This window comes from Aedes albopictus, chromosome 1, assembly GCF_035046485.1.
Source record: "Aedes albopictus strain Foshan chromosome 1, AalbF5, whole genome shotgun sequence".
In the NCBI taxonomy this organism is placed as follows: Eukaryota; Metazoa; Arthropoda; class Insecta; order Diptera; family Culicidae; genus Aedes; species Aedes albopictus.
The window spans coordinates 259,038,528-259,054,219 of record NC_085136.1 but is presented as its reverse complement, the minus strand read 5'-3'; the positions used below and the strand labels follow the sequence as shown (position 1 = coordinate 259,054,219).

General features: G+C 44.3%; 1 protein-coding gene across 1 annotated transcript in view; it reads left to right on the top strand.

The window, feature by feature from the left end:
• Positions 1 to 3,136: 3,136 nt before the first annotated feature.
• The window catches only part of LOC109425508 (uncharacterized), a 39,002-nt gene continuing 26,446 nt past the window's right edge, over positions 3,137 to 15,692 (top strand). The window contains exons 1-3 of the mRNA XM_029860080.2: positions 3,137 to 3,363; positions 12,102 to 12,282; positions 13,738 to 13,920. Coding sequence (XP_029715940.2) covers positions 3,152 to 3,363; positions 12,102 to 12,282; positions 13,738 to 13,920 — 576 coding nt within the window. The 5' untranslated portion in view covers positions 3,137 to 3,151. The remainder of the gene's footprint in view (positions 3,364 to 12,101; positions 12,283 to 13,737; positions 13,921 to 15,692) is intronic.

Below are 15,692 nucleotides of genomic sequence, written 5' to 3'. Positions count from 1 at the left end.
AGGAATCCTTTACGTGATTCTCACAGTACTTCTAGTAGTTCTACTACTACTTCACAGTACTGTACTGCCCCCACTCGCATAACAGTCCCATCTTTGCTGGGTTTCCTATTCATATGGGACTGTTATGCGACTGGGGGCAGTGTAGTAATCCATCAAGAATGTCATCAAAGATATCTCCAAAATCAACCCAATGATTCTTTCCGAATACATCTTAGAATTCATCTAGAAGATTCTTAGAGGATTCCTTTAAAAAATCCTACAAAACTTCCTACAAGCATTTTTACAAGGATTCTTTCGGGAATTCTTCCAAAATTCATTCAGAAAATCTCACAAGAATCCATTCAAGAGCCATACTTGATCAAGCATGATCTCAGAAATTCATCAAAGGTATTTTCCATGAGGAACTCATACAAGATTCCTTCTTGGAGAAGTCTCCAAAAGAATCTTGGAGAAATCCCTTAAGGTTCATCTGCAGAATTCGTTGAAAGACTTCATGACATAATCCTCGAAGGACTTTATGAAGGGATCCAAGAGGTATTCCTGAAGGAATTCTTGGAGGTGTTCCTGAAGAAATCAATTCAAGTATTCCAAAATCAATGCTTAGAAGAATGCCTGAAGCAATCCATGAAAAAGTTCTGAAGTAAATCTTAGAGGAATTTTTGTAGAAGTCTTTGAAATAACTGCTTGATAAATTGTAATACATATTCCCGATGTCAATCTCGCAGAAACCCGAGGAATTTTTGGGAAGAAATACTTCATGAAATCGTTGGATACATTGATTTCACTTATTTTTCATACGAAAGCAAAAAAAATCGACAAACTATTGTTATTACGGTTTTGACCTGACATGTGTTCAGATCTTAATTATCATAACTGCGGCCCCTGAATTTCAGCTGCTACCTTAAGCTAAGTCAACAACTATGTTTGGTCCTGTAATTAGGATACCAGGGACGTTTTCACAATGCTCATGAATTTTACTTCCATATCGATACTGAATTTCGTAAAATTCAATTTAAATTCTAACACATTTTTCTTTTAAGTTTGGGGCCATCTGTGTGCCCCATTCCAAAAAACTCTTGGAGTAAATCGGTAACGCAGTGTGTTGATGACCTCCATGGAAACCAAAGGTTTCCTTAGCAACCTAAGGTTTCTTTAATAAACAACGCTGTTAGTTACTTCATTCCTGTTCAAGCTCTCCATCAAGCTAGTTATAAATAAATTAGTCTACTGTACTTTGCTGTTCCGGTTCTTTTCTAACCATCAAGAATATCTTTTGAACGGAATGACGTAGCAACATTCTCAGCGCACGAAAATGTGCGTTTTCAAATGCTCTACAAGTGTTCCTTGGGCGACTTTGATGAAAAATCGAAACTGCAAAAGTTAACGCCAGAAAACCGTTTTTTCTTGAATCACCCTAAGCTTATTCGGAAAAATATCTCTAGATCGATCAATTTTAAAGCTACATAAAAAGTGTCTCCAGCAAACTTGCCCAAAATTGATAGATCTACAACTATCCCAAAGAATGTACCGTCTACCCCCGTTGGTTTGAACGACACCTACAGTTATTCTTGCAAATAAAAAAGTTTGATTACCAATTTCTTTGAAAATATGGAGCACCCTAATTTTCATAGATATTTTAAAGAGGGCCTTATTATTAGGGACAACTTTGTAGAAGACCATATTTGCCTAAAAACTCATTTGAAGGCGATGAATGCATCTTTCCTCGTAAATCTGATTCGTGAACCACTGTGCGTTGTCGATGAAAATTTCGCCAGTGTTACGTCTATTTGTCTGTGATGATTCCATCCCCGGACGATGTGGTTCGGTGCGGTTTCCCATTGCAACGAAAATTTTCAGATTAGTTTATAATTAAATGGTGTAGGAGGCACACCATGCATCATTGATTGGCGATGGCTTTCTTTTCGTAAAGACGGTATCCGAACTAGGAAGGGTTCGGACCTATCAGCCTGTCAGAGTTAGTTCTAGGACAAAGATTGCATTGTATTCAACAAAGTCATTCATTCATGTAGTGTACCTAATTACAATTTGTTAATACCCTAAACATTGTGTCAGGGTGAACAAGACGCCCTGGAGTGCCTTTAGGCAAAAGGTTCTTAACTGCTGTGTCAGAATTCTGGTGGACTGTTGCATCTACACGGAGAAATCAAACTACCTAATTTTTGGGTCGATTTTACTCAAAGCTGAGTATATCAAATAAACTAGTTACCCAAAATTAGGTTGTTTTCCCTCTTTCCCCCACCGATGTTGTCAAAAACAAACAGAGATGCATCTACCCAATGGGGGTACTTGAGCCCAATAAGCCAATTTTGAGTAAATGTAGGTATACTCAAATTTGGGTTGGATGAGGGGGGGTCTTGGGTTGAATTTACCTACTCTTAAGTATATTTTTTTGCTGGAGGTAAAGGCAATTTACCTAGTGTGAGTTTAATCGATTTACTCAAATTTGGCTTATTGGGCGGAACTATGGGATTGCGTCAAAAGAACTCAATTTTGGGTAGTTTGGCGGTTCCGTGTACCGAGCTGTGCAATTTGACGCCACTTGTTCGAGTGCTCTTCGGTGTACGGCCAGGCCACACACGGGGGTGTGAAACGAAGAGGAGAAAAATAACGCTTATCGGAATGTGTGGCATTGCCTGCAGTGTCGCATATGGTTGCAATTGAAACACTTCCCATTCTCGATTAAATGTTATCCAGCATTTTACGAGCATAAGAATTTGTTTTGGTGGAACACGGAGAAATTGTTAACGTATGTACCTTCTACTCTGCCTTCGTTTGCTTAGCGGTTACAGACTGGGAAGGATACCTAGCACTAGCAGAGAGTTTGTAGTCCGCACACAGCACGGGCGAGAGTGTCACGTTGTGAACACTGGTTCTGCCTGTTCAGTCTTTTCTTGTTCGCTGGCCGATCGTGTCGTGTGCAGTGTATTCTCCCGATTCTTCGGTTGATTGTCTTTTGTCTTTTTAGTTGACTTCCTTGGCAAGAAAATGCCTTTTTCAGATTAGTGATACCAAATTGTGAAATTTTTGCTCTTATCGCGTCTGTTGGGTCGTCAAGAGTCTTTTTGAATAATTCTCATAGAAGTTTCCTTAGTGATTGTGCTGAGTTTTGAAATATTAGTATTACTAAAAAATGACGGTTGGTTATCATACTACAAGTGATGACAGCAAACCGTATGACAGCGAAAGCCGCGTCCAACCGGGACGCATCCGGTTGGTTCTTCGGGATGCAGAGGTCGACATTGATGAGATTTACCAGATTGCCTCGACGGCTGGGCCGGTGAAATATCTTCGTCGACCGCAGAGCAATCCGCAGTGGGTTTTCGTTCAGTATGAAAATCCGAGGTAAGTGCCAGTGTGCGCATTCAGGGGAAGTATTTATGTCTAGTGCTTAAAATCAGCAATTCCGTTGTAACTTGTTTCTGTATTCATTGATTCTACAAAGTTGATTTGATATAGATATTTTTTTTTGCTGAGCTTCCGAAAAGTCGTGGTAAAGATCTCTCCGATTTCGGGGCACTTGATTTTGGAAGCCGTTTTTTGAAGAGATTCTTGGTAGAATCGATGGAGTATTTTTTAATTAAATACCTAAATCAACGCTTCCGGGGTCCTCAGACTTTTTTTAGAAGGATTCTCCTCCGAATCCTGAAGGAATTCTCCTCAAAATGCTGGAAGGATTCTCTTCAGAATCCTGGAAGGATTCTCCTCGGAATCCTGGAACTATTCTCCTGGGAATCCTGGAATTATTCTCCTGGGAATCCTGGAACGATTCTCCTCAGAATCCTGGAAGGATTCCCCTCGGAATCCTGGAAGGATTCTCCTCGGAATCCTGGAAGGATTCTCCTCGGAATCGTGGGAAGGATTCTCCTCGGAATACTGGAAGGATTCTCCTCGGAATCCTGGAAGGATTCTCCTCAGAATCCTGGAAGGATTCTCCTCGGAATCCTGGAAGGATTCTCCTCGGAATCCTGGAAGGATTCTCCTCGGAATCCTGGAAGGATTCTCCTCGGAATCCTGGAAGGATTCTCCTCGGAATCCTGGAAGGATTCTCCTCGGAATCCTGGAAGGATTCTCCTCGGAATCCTGGAAGGATTCTCCTCGGAATCCTGGAAGCATTCTCCTCGGAATCCTGGAAGGATTCTCCTCGGAATCCTGGAAGGATTCTCCTCGGAATCCTGGAAGGATTCTCCTCGGAATCCTGGAAGGATTCTCCTCGGAATCCTGGAAGGATTCTCCTCGGAATCCTGGAAGGATTCTCCTCGGAATCCTGGAAGGATTCTCCTCGGAATCCTGGAAGGATTCTCCTCGGAATCCTGGAAGGATTCTCCTCGGAATCCTGGAAGGATTCTCCTCGGAATCCTGGAAGGATTCTCCTCGGAATCCTGGAAGGATTCTCCTCGGAATCCTGGAAGGATTCTCCTCGGAATCCTGGAAGGATTCTCCTCGGAATCCTGGAAGGATTCTCCTCGGAATCCTGGAAGGATTCTCCTCGGAATCCTGGAAGGATTCTCCTCGGAATCCTGGAAGGATTCTCCTCGGAATCCTGGAAGGATTCTCCTCGGAATCCTGGAAGGATTCTCCTCGGAATCCTGGAAGGATTCTCCTCGGAATCCTGGAAGGATTCTCCTCGGAATCCTGGAAGGATTCTCCTCGGAATCCTGGAAGGATTCTCCTCGGAATCCTGGAAGGATTCTCCTCGGAATCCTGGAAGGATTCTCCTCGGAATCCTGGAAGGATTCTCCTCGGAATCCTGGAAGGATTCTCCTCGGAATCCTGGAAGGATTCTCCTCGGAATCCTGGAAGGATTCTCCTTGGAATCCTGGAAGGATTCTCCTCGGAATCCTGGAAGGATTCTCCTCGGAATCCTGGAAGGATTCTCCTCGGAATCCTGGAAGGATTCTCCTCGGAATCCTGGAAGGATTCTCCTCGGAATCCTGGAAGGATTCTCCTCGGAATCCTGGAAGGATTCTCCTCGGAATCCTGGAAGGATTCTCCTCGGAATCCTGGAAGGATTCTCCTCGGAATCCTGGAAGGATTCTCCTCGGAATCCTGGAAGGATTCTCCTCGGAATCCTGGAAGGATTCTCCTCGGAATCCTGGAAGGATTCTCCTCGGAATCCTGGAAGGATTCTCCTCGGAATCCTGGAAGGATTCTCCTCGGAATCCTGGAAGGATTCTCCTCGGAATCCTGGAAGGATTCTCCTCGGAATCCTGGAAGGATTCTCCTCGGAATCCTGGAAGGATTCTCCTCGGAATCCTGGAAGGATTCTCCTCGGAATCCTGGAAGGATTCTCCTCGGAATCCTGGAAGGATTCTCCTCGGAATCCTGGAAGGATTCTCCTCGGAATCCTGGAAGGATTCTCCTCGGAATCCTGGAAGGATTCTCCTCGGAATCCTGGAAGGATTCTCCTCGGAATCCTGGAAGGATTCTCCTCGGAATCCTGGAAGGATTCTCCTCGGAATCCTGGAAGGATTCTCCTCGGAATCCTGGAAGGATTCTCCTCGGAATCCTGGAAGGACTCTCCTCGGAATCCTGGAAGGATTCTCCTCGGAATCCTGGAAGGATTCTCCTCGGAATCCAGGAAGGATTCTCCTCGGAATCCTGGAAGGATTCTCTTTGGAATCCTGGAAGGATTCTCCTCGGAATCCTGGAAGGATTCTCCTCGGAATCCTGGAAGGATTCTCCTCGGAATCCTGGAAGGATTCTCCTCGGAATCCTGGAAGGATTCTCCTCGGAATCCTGGAAGGATTCTCCTCGGAATCCTGGAAGGATTCTCCTCGGAATCCTGGAAGGATTCTCCTCGGAATCCTGGAAGGATTCTCCTCGGAATCCTGGAAGGATTCTCCTCGGAATCCTGGAAGGATTCTCCTCGGAATCCTGGAAGGATTCTCCTCGGAATCCTGGAAGGATTCTCCTCGGAATCCTGGAAGGATTCTCCTCGGAATCCTGGAAGGATTCTCCTCGGAATCCTGGAAGGATTCTCCTCGGAATCCTGGAAGGATTCTCCTCGGAATCCTGGAAGGATTCTCCTCGGAATCCTGGAAGGATTCTCCTCGGAATCCTGGAAGGATTCTCCTCGGAATCCTGGAAGGATTCTCCTCGGAATCCTGGAAGGATTCTCCTCGGAATCCTGGAAGGATTCTCCTCGGAATCCTGAAAGGATTCTCCTCAGAATCCTGAGAGGATTCTCCTTCAGAATCTTGGAAGGATTCTCCTTCAGAATCCTGGAAGGATTCTCCTTCAGAATCCTGGAAGGATTCTCCTTCAGAATCCTGGAAGGATTCTCCTTCAGAATCCTGGAAGGATTCTCCTTCAGAATCCTGGAAGGATTCTCCTTCAGAATCCTGGAAGGATTCTCCTTCAGAATCCTGGAAGGATTCTCCTTCAGAATCCTGGAAGGATTCTCCTTCAGAATCCTGGAAGGATTCTCCTTCAGAATCCTGGAAGGATTCTCCTTCAGAATCCTGGAAGGATTCTCCTTCAGATTCCTGGAAGGATTCTCCTTCAGAATCCTGGAAGGATTCTCCTTCAGAATCCTGGAAGGATTCTCCTTCAGAATCCTGGAAGGATTCTCCTTCAGAATCCTGGAAGGATTCTCCTTCAGAATCCTGGAAGGATTCTCCTTCAGAATCCTGGAAGGATTCTCCTTCAGAATCCTGGAAGGATTCTCCTTCAGAATCCTGGAAGGATTCTCCTTCAGAATCCTGGAAGGATTCTCCTTCAGAATCCTGGAAGGATTCTCCTTCAGAATCCTGGAAGGATTCTCCTTCAGAATCCTGGAAGGATTCTCCTTCAGAATCCTGGAAGGATTCTCCTTCAGAATCCTGGAAGGATTCTCCTTCAGAATCCTGGAAGGATTCTCCTTCAGACTCCTGGAAGGATTCTCCTTCAGAATCCTGGAAGGATTCTCCTTCAGAATCCTGGAAGGATTCTCCTCAGAATCCATAAAGGATTCGTCTCTCCTCAGAATCCTGAAAGGATTCTCCGCGCCTCAGAATCCTGAAAGGATTCTCCGCGCCTCAGAATGCTGAAAGGATTCTCCGCGCCTCAGAATCCTGAAAGGATTCTCCGCGCCTCAGAATCCTGAAAGGATTGATTGATTGATTTATCTTTATTTGAGAGACTTTCAGCCCTTGGCTGGTTCGTCTCTCTCCTGAAAGGATTCTCCGCGCCTCAGAATCCTGAAAGGATTCTCCGCGCCTCAGAATCCTGAAAGGATTCTCCGCGCCTCAGAATCCTGAAAGGATTCTCCACGCCTCAGAATCCTGATAGGATTCTCCGCGCCTCAGAATCCTGAAAGGATTCTCCGCGCCTCAGAATCCTGAAAGGATTCTCCGCGCCTCAGAATCCTGAAAGGATTCTCCGCGCCTCAGAATCCTGAAAGGATTCTCCGCGCCTCAGAATCCTGAAAGGATTCTCCGCGCCTCAGAATCCTGAAAGGATTCTCCGCGCCTCAGAATCCTGAAAGGATTCTCCGCGCCTCAGAATCCTGAAAGGATTCTCCGCGCCTCAGAATCCTGAAAGGATTCTCCGCGCCTCAGAATCCTGAAAGGATTCTCCGCGCCTCAGAATCCTGAAAGGATTCACCGAGCCTCAGAATCCTGAAAGGATTCTCCGCGCCTCAGAATCCTGCTCCTCAGAATCCTGAAAGGATTCTCCGCGCCTCAGAATCCTGAAATGATTCTTCTCTCCTCAGAATCCTGACAGGTTTCTCCTCTCCTCAGAATCCTGAAAGAATTCTCCTTTCCTCCGTATCCTGAAAGGATTCTTCTCAGAATGATTCTTCTCGGAATCCTGGAAGGATTCTCCTCAGAATCCTAGAAGGATTCTCCTTAGAATCCGTAGAGGATTCTCTTCAGAATCCAAAGAGGATTCTCTTCAGAATCCAAAGAGGATTCTTCACAGAGTCCGAAGAGGATTCTCCACAGAATCCGGAGAGGGTCTCATCATAATCCGGAGAGGATTCTCCACAGAATCCGGAGAGGATTCTCCAAAGAATCCGGAGAGGATTCTCCACAGAATCCGGAGAGGATTCTCCACAGAATCCTGAGAGGACTCTCCACAGAATCTTGAGAGAATTCTCCACAGAATCCGGAGAGGATTCTCCACAGAATCCGGAGAGGATTCTCCACAGAATCCGGAGAGGATTCTCCACAGAATCCGGAGAGGATTCTCCACAGAATCCGGAGAGGATTCTCCACAGAATCCGGAGAGGATTCTCCACAGAATCCGGAGAGGATTCTCCACAGAATCCGGAGAGGATTCTCCACAGAATCCGGAGAGGATTCTCCACAGAATCCGGAGAGGATTCTCCACAGAATCCGGAGAGGATTCTCCACAGAATCCGGAGAGGATTCTCCACAGAATCCGGAGAGGATTCTCCACAGAATCCGGAGAGGATTCTCCACAGAATCCGGAGAGGATTCTCCACAGAATCCGGAGAGGATTCTCCACAGAATCCGGAGAGGATTCTCCACAGAATCCGGAGAGGATTCTCCACTGAATCCGGAGAGGATTCTCCACTGAATCCGGAGAGGATTCTCCACAGAATCCGGAGAGGATTCTCCACAGAATCCGGAGAGGATTCTCCACAGAATCCGGAGAGGATTCTCCACAGAATCCGGAGAGGATTCTTCACAGAATCCGGAGAGGATTCTCCACAGAATCCGGAGAGGATTCTCCACAGAATCCGGAGAGGATTCTCCACAGAATCCGGAGAGGATTCTCCACAGAATCCGGAGAGGATTCTCCACAGAATCCGGAGAGGATTCTCCACAGAATCCGGAGAGGATTCTCCACAGAATCCGGAGAGGATTCTCCACAGAATCCGGAGAGGATTCTCCACAGAATCCGGAGAGGATTCTCCACAGAATCCGGAGAGGATTCTCCACAGAATCCGGAGAGGATTCTCCAAAGAATCCGGAGAGGATTCTCCAAAGAATCCGGAGAGGATTCTCCAAAGAATCCGGAGAGGATTCTCCACAGAATCCGGAGAGGATTCTCCACAGAATCCTGAGAGGATTCTCCACAGAATCCTGAGAGGATTCTCCACAGAATCCTGAGAGGATTCTCCACAGAATCCTGAGAGGATTCTCCACAGAATCCGGAGAGGATTCTCCACAGAATCCGGAGAGGATTCTCCACAGAATCCGGAGAGGATTCTCCACAGAATCCGGAGAGGATTCTCCACAGAATCCAGAGAGGATTCTCCACAAAATCCGGAGAGGATTCTCCACAGAATCCGGAGAGGATTCTCCACAGAATCCGGAGAGGATTCTCCACAGAATCCGGAGAGGATTCTCCACAGAATTCGGAGAGGATTCTCCACAGAATCCGGAGAGGATTCTCCACAGAATCCGGAGAGGATTCTCCACAGAATCCGGAGAGGATCCTCCACAGAATCCGGAGAGGATTCTCCACAGAATCCGGAGAGGATTCTCCACAGAATCCGGAGAGGATTCTCCACAGAATCCGGAGAGGATTCTTCTCAGAATCTTGAGAGGATTCTCCATAGAATCCGGAGAGGATTCTCCACAGAATTCGGAGAGGATTTTCCCCAGAATTCGGAGAGGATGTTCCCCAGAATTCGGAGACGATTTTCCACAGATGCCGGAGAGGATTTTCCACAGATTCCGGAGAGGATTTTTCACAGAATCCGGAGAGGATTCTCCACAGAATCCGGGAGGATTCTCCACAGAATCCGGAGAGAATTCTCCACAGAATCCGGAGAGGCTTCTCCACAGAATCCGGAGAGGATTCTCCACAGAATCTGGAGAGGATTCTCCACAGAATCCGGAGAGGATTCTCCACAGAATCCGGAGAGGATTCTCCACAGAATCCGGAGAGGATTCTTCTCAGAATCTTGAGAGGATTCTCCATAGAATCCGGAGAGGATTCTCCACAGAATTCGGAGAGGATTTTCCCCAGAATTCGGAGAGGATGTTCCCCAGAATTCGGAGAGGATTTTTCACAGAATCCGGAGAGGATTCTCCACAGAATCCGGGAGGATTCTCCACAGAATCCGGAGAGAATTCTCCACAGAATCCGGAGAGGATTCTCCACAGAATCCGGAGAGGATTCTCCACAGAATCTGGAGAGGATTCTCCACAGAACCCGGAGAGGATTCTCCACAGAATCCGGAGAGGATTCTCCACAGAATCCGGAGAGGATTCTCCACAGAATCCGGAGAGGATTCTCCACATAATCCGGAGAGGATTCTCCACAGAATCCGGAGAGGATTCTCCACAGAATCCGGAGAGGATTCTCCACAGAATCCGGAGAGGATTCTCCACAGAATCCGGAGAGGATTCTCCACAGAATCCGGAGAGGATTCTCCACAGAATCCGGAGAGGATTCTCTACAGAATCCGGAGAGGATTCTCCACAGAATCCGGAGAGGATTCTTCACAGAATCCGGAGAGGATTCTCCACAGAATCCGGAGAGGATTCTCCACAGAATCCGGAGAGGATTCTCCACAGAATCCGGAGAGGATTCTCCACAGAATCCGGAGAGGATTCTCCACAGAATTTGGAGAGGATTCTCCACAGAATCCGGAGAGGATTCTCCACAGAATCCGGAGAGGATTCTCCACAGAATCCGGAGAGGATTCTCCACAGAATCCGGAGAGGATTCTCCACAGAATCCGGAGAGGATTCTCCACAGAATCCGGAGAGGATTCTTCTCACAATCTTGAGAGGATTCTCCATAGAATCCGGAGAGGATTCTCCACAGAATTCGGAGAGGATTTTCCCCAGAATTCGGAGAGGATGTTCCCCAGAATTCGGAGAGGATTTTCCACAGATGCCGGAGAGGATTTTCCACAGATTCCGGAGAGGATTTTTCACAGAATCCGGAGAGGATTCTCCACAGAATCCGGAGAGGATTCTCCACAGAATCCGGAGAGGATTCTCCACAGAATCCGGAGAGGATTCTCCACAGAATCCGGAAAGAATTCTTCTTAGAATTCGGAGAAAATTCTCCACAGAATCCGGAGAGAATTCTTCTTAGAATTCGGAGAAAATTCTCCTTAGAATTCGGAAAGAATCTCATCAGAATCCAGAGAGGAGTCTCAACAGAATTGAGAGATGATTCTCCACAGAATTGGGAGAGGATTCTCCTTATATTCCGGAGAGAATTTACTACAGAATCCAGAGAGAATTCTCTTCAGAATCCGGAAAAATTTCTTCTCAGAATCCGGAGAGGATTCTCGTCAGAATCCAGAGAGAATTTTTCTCAGAATCCGGAGAGGATTTTCCTCAGAATCTAGAGATGATTCTCCTTAGAATTCGGAGAGGTTTCTCCTAAGAATCCGGAGTGTGGGTTCGATTCCCGCTCCAGTCGATGGAAACTTTTCGTCAAACGAAAAATTCATCACTTGGCCACTGGGTGTTCTGTGTGTTGTCCGCGTTGTCTAGTATAAGTAATGTTGTGAGTCTGTGCAGCCTCTGGCTGCAGACGGTGTGAATTGTCTTTATAAAAGAGTTTACAATCGCTGTTAACGATGTTTATGGTTACCGTTATTGGCATGGCATCTTGCTCGATTGCAGGATTTCCCATCAACCTCTGTAAAATGAACAGCAGATCCGATATTTAAGGAAACACTCATCATATGCGCATGTACATGCTTAGGACATCGGTCGAAATACCTACACATGCCTGTTTTAGAATGCAAATGAGAGGATTGAAATTTGCAAACAATCCTGCAAACGCCACCCTCATCAGAAATTCCCATTTCTTTTATTGAACACTAGCTGTCCCGGCAAACTTTGTCTTGCCAAGTTGTGGTGGTTTGACAATTGTTTCAACATGGCACTCTAGATTGGTTTCATTTCGATCATGTTGATTTTCTTTTCCGGTCATAAAAAAATCAGTACTTTCCAAATTTTCTTATTTTTTTCAGTTCATTTTCGTAACTTTTTTTACATATAAACACAGCCACCATGCATACGAATCTAACCATGCAAGATTCATTCTGATCGGTTCAGCCGTTCGTGACTTTTGTTGCCTCAAAGGGACATCAAACTCATTTTTATATATATAGATATTTGATAGTAAACAATCTTCCCTTTCCCTACCTCGTTTAGTGTGGCCGAACATGCCATAGCCATGATGAAAAAACTACCGATCTTCAAGGGCGTGGATCCGGCCATAAAATCGGAACGGTTCGTAAAGGATAAATCCGACGTTGGTGGCGGTAGCGGTGGCAACAACAACAACAACAGCAATTACAACGACGATCAACAGCAGAGAAGTTCGTCCAACATGGTGAGTACCTTTTTGCACGTGATGCACTTTTTTTCTTCTGTCAACCGTTGACTTCTTTCGCTCCGTATACATTCCCGAGCAGGAGAAAATAGCTGAAGAATAACAAACTCAGGTATGGAAAAACGAATACCTACAACCTGAATGAGGTATTAAGAAGCCCTGCATAAGAGGTAAAATACCTAAAATAATAACTGATGTGTTTCCTGTGCATAACACGCGAATAATGACTTCAGGTATGGTAATACCTAAATAATAATCGGCGATTTTTCCATACAAATCACGATTTTTCCATAATTGAATAATACCTCAATCAGTCCTCAAAACCAAAATAATAACTCGTTGAGGTATTCTATTAATACCTACAAAATACCAAAATAAGTTATTTTCAATACCTGGACAACCGACCAATACCTGGTTTTGGTATGATACCTGACTTTGGTATGGTTCAGTTATGTGTCAGTTATTCATTCCTGCTCGGGTTATGCTCATTAGGGTGCATCTTTCGTTTCGTTTATTGACTGTTACATTTTCTTGATACTCTAGTTTTACATTCTTCATACATTAGTTTCTCATAACTTTAGTGGTACATGATATATATCATGTGGTTTGTATCCAAATAGGGTATGTATGCCATCAGTACCTAATCTCACGCTCCCATATTCATCCTATTCGAAAGCAAGCGATTACGGCACCGATTGATTCCGTTTTTTTTTTGATTTCATGCGTGCTCACTTTCTTACAAAAAATATAAAAACAAGAAACAAAACAAACAACGCTTCAATCCTTTGTTTTTCGTATGATGAAAATGGGAGCAACATGCTTAATAAGGGAACCAATACCCTAGTACGCAAATTTCAAGTTGCAACCACTTCTAAAAATCTAAACCATAGCGAGGCGCACCCTAATGTTCATAAACGTTTAGCACTTCTCGAATTTCATCCGATGGAATTTCCAATCTTGTTTCCCCGCGGGCAGGCAACTGGCAGTTTCAGTTTTAGCTCCGCTCAGCAGAATGTATGCCTTCTCAGTGGTGGTTATGGTACTGCTGTCGTTCCTACGGCTGCACTGCTTCAACACAATCAAGTCTATTCAATGAACATTCATCTCGGTCGCGGCAGAGCGTTTCAGCTTCACGCCGTACACCAGCAGGCAGTACTTTTTCAGAGGGCAGCGGCTCTGCAAGCTAATGCAGCATTTCTGGGCTGCTCCTATGGTAACTTTTTCCGTTCCACGACAACGGGGCTCTATCCGGTTCCGATTCCGCCGCCATTGCCTCCACTGAATCCGGAACTGGTCCGGCTGTTGGATAACGTCGGCCGCCCTCAGGATCTCATTTCAAATCAGCGTCCCATTCCCATGGTAGATTAGAATAAATTAGAAATCACTTAAAATTCGAATCATCGAAAACTTTGATCAGATTTTGAAACTAATGCTGATTTTGTGTGTACTTCGCAGAACAACCAAATGAACAAAGGAGGTGGTAACCGTCAGCAAAAACCTGGCAACAATGCTAACAATAACAAGAACATCAACAATAGGATGAACAACAACAACAACAGCGGTATGAATGGCTATGGCGATGTCAATCTTATGACTATGGATTTTGAGACGTCACAGAGACCGCAATCTAGAACTACGGTAAGTGTGTAAAATTTACGAAAATGGTTGCTTATCTACTGTGGGTACTAAAGTTGGGAAACTTGACATTTTCGGCCTTATGGTTATTCGAACGCTCGATATCCTGTTGCCCTTTTCTACGAAAATTTGTCGATGATCTGATAACAACAATCCCTATCAGCGAATTGCAACATGTACTAGACATTTTTAATAGCTATAACGTCGTTAACTTACGAACTGCAAGTGAACAACAAACTATCCTTCCTGGATGTGCTTCTCACCAGACGCAGCATTAACTTAACACAATGATATGATAAACACATTGTTAGTGGAAGATGTCTGAAATTCGGGTCATACCATCCTCTCTTAGTAGAACTCAAGTAGAAATAATCGATAGGTACACAGCTGAAACTGAACGATTATCCAATACCGCTACGACATAGGATCTTCAATTGGATGAATAAGCATGTAGATAAACACAAACAGATGCCGCAAAACTGCAATATACCTACCGTGGCATTTCATACATAACACATGATAGTTGTCTAAGAGAATTGACAGGGTGCTACAACGAGATTACGGCAACATACGACTCGCCAAATGTAATGTCCGGTCAACTGGGTCTTCACCATAGAGAATGATCACCAGTACCAACATCCAGTGCAACAGAGTAATGTCGTCCATATCATCCAATGCATAAGGTATCTTGTGGAATAGCCCCAATGGAATCGTTTTTGAAAATCTTCTTTTTTGGAGAAAGGAATCTTGGGAATATTACTAAAGAAATTTCTTCAGAAATGCTCGGAGGAGTTCCCAAAGCAATCGCTGGAGCAACTTTTTAAGGAAATCTTGGAGGATTTTTTGAAGAACGTCTTGAATTCCTAGATGAATCGTAAAAGATAACCTAGAAAGAGTTTGTCTTACTTGGAAAAAAGTGGAAAAATGCTCGAGGATATTGTTAGAAAAATGTCTTATAAGTTTCGTGAAGGAAATCCGCACAAAGCATTGGTGCATCGCAAAAGAAATCATTGAAGGTATCAATAGAAAAATTCTTGAAGAATACCTGAAGGATTCATTAAAGGAATTCCAGTAGAGCTTTTCGGAGGAATTCCTGTGAGAATTCTTGAAAGAATTTTTACATTTTTTATTTGAAACCCTGTAGTGTTAATTAGTAGATATAAGTATTAGAAGAATTCCAGCATTCTTGAATTAGAGGAAATTCGAAATATTTTCTAGAAAAAAAAAGTACTCAAAGGATCCTTTGGAGGAATTTCTATAGAATTTATTGGAGGAATTTGTGTAAGAATCTTCAAAAAAAAATCTTACAGGAGTAATAACCATTGTATGAAACAATTCTCAAAGGATATCTTTACAAAATTGGAAACCATGGAGGAATATTTGAGAAAAAAGTAGAAGAACTACATTCTTCCTCTAGCGGAATTCCAATGTACTTTCTTGGAGGAATATCTGGTTCCAAAGGAATCGTTGGGGAATTTGTAGTAATTCTGTCTGGAATTGCTTATGAAATCTTTGGATGATCTTCTAGATGAATCCTCAGGGATATCATTGATAGAATCCTTGGTAGACTTCCTGAAAAAATGTTTCGCGAAATACACGATGAAGCCTTTGCAAGAATCTTTAAAAATACTTTGAAGTACTTACATCCTCGGAGACAACACTGTAAGAATTCCTGAAGGAGTGCTTAGAGAAATGCTGAATGACATCCTGGCGCTAACAACTTAAAAGGTTCCTACAGACAAATTATTCTTCAAGAAAGATTTCTTAAAGAAAAT